Here is an 8,685-nt window from a genome sequence, read left to right on the forward strand (position 1 = left end):
AGTATCGCAAGATCCGAACTTCGGGAAAAAATTGCTCTTGTCTTTTTCTGTGATGTTTCTGTGGATGATTCTGTGATATATCCTCTGCTTAGAATACCTGTGCACCATCTTGTGAAGATTGGCTTAGTCTCTTGTTTCAAAATTTGAATTTCATCTCTATTCTGTTACCCGGAAGTTCCTGTCTTAGAACACCAGAAGTTCCGGGCCTGAGATGCCGGAAGTTCCGGAGTTCCTTACCAGGAAGTTCCGGGTTTGTTTGAATTTTACCGCTGCGATTTGTTTTTAAGTTTTCAGGGACAACCTATTCACCCCCCCCCCTCTAGGCTTCATCAGCGCGTTTAATTGGTATCAGAGCAAGGTGCTCTTGATTCAAGCTTCACCGCTTTGAGTGATCCACAATGTCGGACTTAGGGGAAAAGAATGGGGAAAATGGAAATGAAGATGGAGCGAGCAGCAAGGGAACTCCATCAACCAAGGGAGCTACTATACCTTTTGATTACAGCAAACTTACCATTCCCTCTCACAACTTTGTCTCCGTGCCTTCCGGGCATGCTCCTCAATTTGATGGGACACATTACGCCGCTTGGAAGCACAAGATGAAGTTGAATCTAATCTCTCTGCATCCAAGTATTTGGAAAGTTGTTTGTACAGGTGTTGATGTACCCCATGATGATATGGAGCTCACTTCGGAGCAAGAGCAACTCATCCACCGCAATGCTCAAGCTTCCAATGCAATTCTCTCCGCCTTGAGTCCGGAGGAGTTCAACAAGGTTGATGGGTCTGAGGAGGCCAAGGAGATATGGGATACTTTGCAATTGGCTCATGAGGGTTCACCCGCCGTTTGTGAGGCCAAAATTGAATTATTGGAAGGAAGGCTTGGAAGATTTGTGATGGATGACAAGGAGACACCACAAGAGATGTATGATAGGATGATGATTCTTGTCAACAAGATCAAAGGACTTGGGAGTGAGGACATGACAAATCACTTTGTTGTCAAGAGACTTCTCCGTGCTTTTGGTCCAAGAAATCCCACTCTTGTATCTATGATATGGGAAAGAAAAGACTTCAAGAGGCTCACCCCAAGTGACATTCTTGGAAGAATTGTGTCTCATGAGATGCAAGAAGAGGAAGCTCATGAAGTGAGGCAAATGGTGAAGAATGCCGCCATGATCAAAAATCAAGAAGTTGCTTGGAAGGCAAAACAAGAAGAAGAGTCAAGTTGTGAAGAAAGTGAAGATGAAGAGATGGCTTTTGTTGTCAAGAGATTCAAGCACTTTCTTCGCAAGAGTGGCTATGGCAAAGGGAGGAAGGATGATGACAAGGGAAAGCGGCAATCAAAGAGAGCTTGCTTCAATTGTGGTGAATATGGCCACTTCATTGCCGATTGTCCCAAGTCAAATGAAGCTAAGGCTAAGGGAGGCAAGAAGAAGCCGGAGCGTGCTCATGTGGCGGAGGCACACATGGCGGAGGTGTGGTACTCCAGAGATGAGGAAGATCCCGAGGTCAAGCCCATGCCCAAGCCAAAAGACAAGGTTGAAGGAGAAGGTGGTGTTGCTACCGTCGCCTTCAAGTCATCATCTTCAAGCAAGGCGCGTCTCTTCAACAACTTGAGTGATGACGACGACGACTCCTACCACTACTCTTGTTTCATGGCCCAAGGCCGCAAGGTGATGTCACGCCCGGAATTTCTATCCAAAATTCCAAACGCTTACATGTGTGTGAACCCTCGTCCAGGAATCAGCCGAGGCACACAATAACAAATTGATAATAGAGTACAATTATTACTCTAATTAATAAGCGAATAAAATGTCATTACAGAGGTAGATAGTTCCTCTCAATCAATAAAAATCTAAGCAGCGGAAAAATAAGATAAACGGCGCAGACGGCTCCACTCCACAGGCAGCTTGACCAGGGCTACACCTAATCCTCCACACCATCAGCATCACTGTAGAACTCTTCCTCTGATGAATGATTGCAAGGTGAGCATATGACATACTCAGCAAGCCACGCAGCAAATATGCAAGTGCACAAGGATACCAAAGAATGGCATAATATAGGGCTCATTTGCAAAAGCAGCATTTAGCAAACATTTGAGAATTATAAAACAGTAGAGTAATTAATCATCAATTTTAATCAACACTAAACAGCACACCCATGCTGCTCAGGCCCAACCATCCTGAACAACCATACCCGGCTGTACAGATCTATCTCCAAACCAGGAATATACCATTCCAAACCAGGAGCTAAACAACTTATTACCAGTTATAGCATCTTTTATTATGGTGAGAAGTGTGAAAATAATCACGAAAGACATTGTTAGACCCGTCCATAACCGCGGGCACGGCTATTCGAATAGTTTTACTCTGGTCAGAGATGTACCACTATACCCACAAGACACAGCCCCACAACATGTCACCATGTGCCTCAATACCACCACGGTACCTCGGAAAGGAGCTGTGACAGTACCCCTCGCACAACACAATCCACCACAGCGCACCTTTCCTGGATCATAATCACCCCCTTTTAAACAAGGCATGGACTCCCCAGCGACCCCCGTGGGCTTATCTCCGCCACTTCTCAGTCTGGTGCTCCACAATGAACCATGCTATACAAAAGGTAAAGCCGTTGCCCACGCTGGCTTGTGGTTGGCACAGTTAATGTTTCACAACCGAAACTCGTGAACCGGTCCTTAATTGTCATGAGCACGACTCTCAAAACCATGTGCTCACAACCCACCATTATCAAGTTTTAGTTGGCAAGTAATTAATTAACCAATCACGATTGACCATCGTGAACTATCATTAAGCCATCTTTAAATAATAGTGAGTCATAAGTTATCCCAAGAGTGTGCTAATGTTTCTAAGCATGGCTAAGCAATCATATCTAATATCTAGCTGAACCAATATATATAGCCCAACTAGTCAAGTTATAATAACCCAAGGTATCAAGGAATAAAGTAATCAAGAACAAAAGGGCTATAACAAACAATAGGTTAATTCCACCCAATGACATTCGAAAATAAATGCAATAGTTGAATAGAAACAATAGCTTTAAACGGGATCAACATGCTCAAAGGGTTGTTTGGGATCTGTGTGACTTGCCTTGCTAGCCTTGGAACTCTTCAAATTCTTTTCCTGCGAAAATGAACTCTCCGGAAACGTCGGAATCTAAATAGAAAAGAGCAAAAACACCAAAACAGCACATAAACAAGCATGAACAGTACATGTGGATATTTTTAACATGTAGATCTCAATTTTAGAAAAATTTAGAGACTTGAACCAACTAAATCCGAGCTAAGATGAATTAGTTATGAATTTTCAAAGATTCAATCGGATTAAAACACTTATATGGGTTTTTATTGAATTATGACGCAATAATGAATTATTTTTGAAAAGGAAAAGGGAATTATTGCGTCAGCGGCTAGGGTTCGCGGTGGACCGGGTGCACGGCGGCGGCTCACGGAAACGAACGTCCGAGATCGATCCTATCCAAAACGGACGGCCAAGATCCATCGGTCCACGACCGGGCCACGGGGAACGACGACGATGACGTCGGTGGTGACGTCACCACCGGCGGCGGCTCGGGCGTGCATGCTCGCCGGCGAATGACGGCGCGGCGGCGCAAACGAAGAGCACCTACGGGTAGCGGACGGCACGGCGAACTCACCGGTGACCAAAGTAGCGGCGGAGGAGCAACGGACGGCGACGGCGTCGAGGAAGAAGCGGCGGCAACCTTCGGCTTGATGACGACGGCGGTGCTCCGGCGACCTACGGCGACGGCGGAGGGGCGGACGAGGACGGCGACGTGACGGCGACCACGACGGTGGCCTTCCCGAGTGACGGCGACGACTGGAGCGACGGCGACGCACGGCTGGAGCGGCGGCGACGACGGCGGCGCGAGGCTACACGGTGCTAGGGCGCTACCGACGGCGGCGGGCAAAGGCAAGGGTGGCGGCGGGTAGCGGCGGGCTTGGGGGTCCTTATATAGGGGTTGGAAGGCGGCGGCGAAGGCCCACGGCAAAGGAAAGTCTAGGGTTCGGGGAGAGAGACGAATCCGATTCGAGATCGAATCCACGGATTTCCAAACGATTTTAGCCGACGATTCCAAAAGAGAAAAGGTAGAGGAGATGCCGAAGATCATTTCCCCTCTATTGATTTCACCGGAAAAGGAAAGGGGCGGCCGAATTTGGAAGGAGACGGCGGCACGGCTCGGCGCTAGGGCTCGGGCGGCGGCAGCGGCGCGAGGAAGACGAAGACTGACAGGTGGGCCCCACCTGTCGGCGGGCGGACGCGCTCGCGGGTGGCTGCTGCCGGACTGGGCCGAGGGAGAGAGAGAGAGAGGTTTTGGGCCGACTTTCGGCCCAAAGTCAAAAGAAGACTTTTAAAAACTTTTTTCAATTTAAATTATTCATAAAATGCAATTCCATTTATTAAAAATACTTCCTTAGCTCAAATAAATCCCAGAAAAATCTAGGAATTATAGAATTAAGCAAAGTATTTAATGAAATTTTATCTGGCCCCATTTTATATTGGAATTTATTAATTAAAACTAGATCTTCTCTTCTAGGCTTTTAAAATAAATTCTAATAATTCCAATTAAACAACAATTTATACATTTAGGATTTTTAGGGTGTGACAGGTGATGACTCAAAAGCCCTCTCACACATCTCTTGATGTTGATTCTAATGATGAGGAAAGTGATAATGAATTAGATGATGTGCTTAAGAGCTTTAGCAAACCCGCTATGCAACATTTGGCTAAGTTAATGAGAGCTTTGGATAGTAAAGAACAATCTCTCGAAAGGCAAGAAGAATTACTTATTCTTGAGAACAAAAGAAACCTTGCCTTAGAGGAGAGCCTAGCTAAAGAATGTGCTAAAAATGAACAACTAGCTAATGAGCTTAATTTGGCTAATGGTTCTCTAGCTAGCCTTAGGGATGTCAATGAAACTCTTCAAGAGAAGTTTGCTAGTTTAGACAAAAGTCATAAAGATCTTGAAGTTCAATTTGACACTCTTTGGAATAGCACTTCTCAACCAATTGTGGTTTCTAATTCTTCCAACCCATCTACTAGCAATGGTTGTGCTAGGTGTTACAATATTGATTTAAACTCTTATGCTACTAATGTTGATGCTATGCAAGCTCTTAAGAAAGAGAATGAAAGGTTGGGCACATTGGTGAAATATGGATGCAAGAAGACATACCATTCAAAAGATGCCCTTTACAAGACCATTAACGCTCATCCTAACAAGGATGGACACGGGCTCGGATTTTCTGGTGGAAGTCCTGTGTCTAAGCGTGTGATGGTAAATGGGAAAGAATGCTTGATGTTTGTAAGAGAAGGAAAAGCTCCACAAGCAAGTGAGATGACTTATCCCCTCACTGGTCAGACAACCAGAAGTTCCGGGCAAAATGACCGGAAGTTCCTGCCCTGTAAGACAGGAAGTTCCAGACATTTTGTCAGGAAGTTCCGGGCTTCTGATAGGCCGAAGGGGCTGACCGGAAGTTCCGGGTATAATGCCAGGAAGTTCCGGCCAGAGGGTCTTTACTATGATTCATATGTAATTTCCAAAAATTCAGAGGGCAAAGTGGTTGTTTATTTTAATGGGAATTACAATGATGAGTACCGCACTTGTGTGTGGGTGCCAAAGGCTTTGATGACTAACATCAAGGGACCCAAACTTAGACAAATTTGGGTTTCTAAATCCCAAGCTTGATCTTTTTTTTTGTAGGCATACTCCTCCGGTGGCTCAAGTTGGGTTGTGGACAGTGGCTGCACCAATCATATGACGGGAGAGAGGAGTATGTTTACAAGTCTTGATGAGGAGGGTGGAAGTCGTGAAAATATTGTCTTTAGAGATGATGGTAAAGGAAAGGTAATGGGTCTCGGTAAGATTGCCATTTACAAGAATCAATCTCTATCTAATGTCCTCCTTGTCAATTCTTTAAGCTATAATTTATTATCCGTGTCTCAATTGTGTAAGTTAGGATTTAATTGCTTGTTTACCGATGTGGATGTGACCGTTTTTAGGCGAGATGACTCTTCCATAGCATTCAAGGGTGTGTTAAAGGGTGATCTCTATCTCGTTGATTTCGACGTAGATAGAGTGAATCCGGAGGCATGCTTGATTGCTAAATCCTCTATGGGTTGGCTATGGCACCGTAGGCTAGCCCATGTTGGAATGAGGAATTTGGCATCTCTGCTAAAAGGGGAACACATTCTTGGTCTATCGAATGTTTCTTTTGAGAAAGATCGTGTGTGTAGTGCTTGCCAAGCTGTCACGTCCTGATAAATTCATCCCAAAATAAAAATCATTTTCTAAAAGGAATAATAGAATTAATTAAAATTCGAAAAGAAATTGGCAAACACTAAAATACGTACAAGAAAAATTCGAATGTGGTCCGGAGAATTTTTGTTAAATTCTCCTTGGTCTAAAAGGAGCCCTCAAATTTTACTTGAATTTTCAGAGCATGGGAATTATTTATTAAGCAACAACAACCTTGATCAAAGTTTATTTAAAAAGAAAAAGCTAAAAATAATCCCCCTCCTCCCTTTGGGCCAAGTCTGGCCCAAAGCGGGCCTTCCTCTCTCTCTCGGCCCGCGGCCAAAGTCCTTCCCTCCTCCCTCTCTTTTTCCTTCCCCCTCTCTCTCTCTTGGGCCGCCCTCCCTCCTTCCCCCTCGGCCCATCTCCCTCCCCCTCCCTCTCCTCTCCCCGCGGCCCATCCGGCCTCTCCCCGCGCACGCGCCGCTGACGGGCAGGCCCGCCCGCCACCCTCGCTGACGGGTGGGGCCCACCCGTCATCCCCTTCCTCCCGCCGCTCCCGCCGCCTCGCCCGCGCCCTAGCGCCGCCGCCGCCGCGAATCCCGCCGCCTCCCGCCGTCCCCACGTGCAATAAAGAGGGGGAAATCACTCCCCGTGATCCCCTCTCCCTTTCCCCCCATTTTTCCCTCTCTCTCTCGCGTTCAAACGGACGGATTTGCCCCCGCAAATCTCACCGGCGCCATTGATGGCGGCCGGACCTCCCGCGCCTATTCCTTCCCCGCCGGCCGCTCTCTCCCCCTTCCAACCCTATTTAAACCCTCCCCGCACCTCCTCCGTCCGTTTCCGCCTCTCGCCGCCCTTCCTCCTCGCCGGAATCGAGCTCGCGCCGTCGCTATCTCTCTCCGCCGTCGCCGCCGAGCTCCGGTCTGCCACCGTCGTCGCCCCAGACCACCTCCCACCTCGGCGCCGCCTCCTTCGGCTTCGCCGCATCCTCGCCGACCTTGTCCACCCCTCCGTTTCGCTCATCGACCGCCGGAGCACCGCCGTCCCCGTCGACCCGAGCCGCGCCGCCGCCTTCCTCCGCTCCGGCTGCCTTTTCGTCGTCGCCGTCGACCTAGGGTGAGCCGTGGACCGCCGCCTCGTTTCCCCCTTTCCCTCCCCTCTCTCGGCCGCCGCTCCGATGTGCCCATAGGGGCGCGGGCGCGCCGCCTCCCGCCGGCCGCGCCGACGTGGCCGCCTTCGGGCGCACCGAGCGGCTGCCGCGTGGGGCCTGGCCGTCAGCCGCCCGCGCCCTCGGGTGCGGCTAACACGTGGGACCCACGGCGCCGGCCGGTGTGAGCCCGAGTGCACCCGGTCCACCGTGGACCGTGAGGCTGCCGCGTGGGCCCCACTCCCGTGGACCCGGTCCGCGCGCCCCTCCCCCTCGGCTGACGCAATAAACCCTTTTAAAATTAAAATTTAAATGAAGAAATTCACAAATATTCATTTAAAGAGCATATAAACTTCAAATGGCCATAACTTGGCCATTTGAACTCGGAATTGGACCGTTCAAGTCTCTAATTTTTCCTTAAGAAGTCAAGAACCCATTTTCGTGCTTTGTTCCTGCTTGTTATATGGAGTTTATTAGAGTAAAATCCTTTTCTTTTCTGTTGGTCGTGTAGATGCTGCAGCTTCGGAAGATCCGCTCTTCGTGGAGGTTGAAGCCGACGTTTGGGAAAACGACCAAGGCAAGTCACATCATCCTTGAGCATATTGAATCCCAGTTTATAAAATTATTTTGATTTAAATTAATGCATTACCGCTTTATTTAAATTCCCGCGTTATCACTGTTTTATTTAGCCATGCCTATTTACCTTTGTTAAGACATTATTATTGCTATTGTTATTATTACCTTGTTCACCCTAGAATAAACAAAACACCAACTAGTGGGTACTCTATTCATGGTTCCACTAGTATGAATTTAGGTAGATGCTTCGCTGATTAATAGGACAACATTAGGTGGTTTTTATAACTTTAGACTTTGGGAATATTCATATCTCTTGGATACTATGGAATGGTTGGCTTATGGTGGAATTGGACATACCCCTCTCTTCCTCTTTCAAAGCCCCTAAAACCTGTTTTTCGGTGGGGTTTGGGTGCATGCCAGTTGTGGGAAGTAGCACCCCGGCCAATATAAGGATAAAGCTCGGGCCTCTGTTGCAAAGCACTACCGTACTTCCACATGTCTAGTGGGTAAGGCTTAGTTTGTGGCTCAGTCTGGTTATAAACAAAAGTACACGGATGGAGATGGACGAAGTCGGGGGTCGATGGACATCTCTAGGACAAATGAAGGCTACACGAGCTGCGGCTCGGTAGTCGAGATGTCATGGCACAGGGCTGGTGTCCTGCTGCTAGGGGCTCAATCCTGCCTGCCTGTCCCAGGGG

At 48.0% G+C, this 8,685-nt stretch overlaps 1 protein-coding gene across 1 annotated transcript; it reads left to right on the forward strand.

The window, feature by feature from the left end:
• Window positions 1-398: 398 nt before the first annotated feature.
• LOC136356640 (uncharacterized) lies at window positions 399-5,954 on the forward strand. The gene is made up of 4 exons (XM_066310886.1): window positions 399-1,667; window positions 4,639-5,559; window positions 5,731-5,874; window positions 5,949-5,954. Exons 1-4 carry the CDS (start codon window positions 399-401, stop codon window positions 5,952-5,954), a joined length of 2,340 nt encoding a protein of 779 aa, XP_066166983.1.
• The last annotated feature ends 2,731 nt before the right edge of the window (window positions 5,955-8,685 follow it).

The sequence above is a fragment of the Oryza sativa genome, chromosome 5 (assembly GCF_034140825.1).
Source record: "Oryza sativa Japonica Group chromosome 5, ASM3414082v1".
NCBI lineage: Eukaryota > Viridiplantae > Streptophyta > Magnoliopsida > Poales > Poaceae > Oryza > Oryza sativa.

Bases quoted from the DNA above. Each gene is read 5' to 3' on its own strand.
- LOC136356640 (XM_066310886.1), top strand. From the start codon at position 399: ATGTCGGACTTAGGGGAAAAGAATGGGGAAAATGGAAATGAAGATGGA. The intron at 1,668-4,638 runs GTGATGTCACGC...AGGGTGTGACAG, and splicing joins TCATGGCCCAAGGCCGCAAG to GTGATGACTCAAAAGCCCTC. The intron at 5,560-5,730 runs GTAATTTCCAAA...TTTTTTTTGTAG, and splicing joins GTCTTTACTATGATTCATAT to GCATACTCCTCCGGTGGCTC.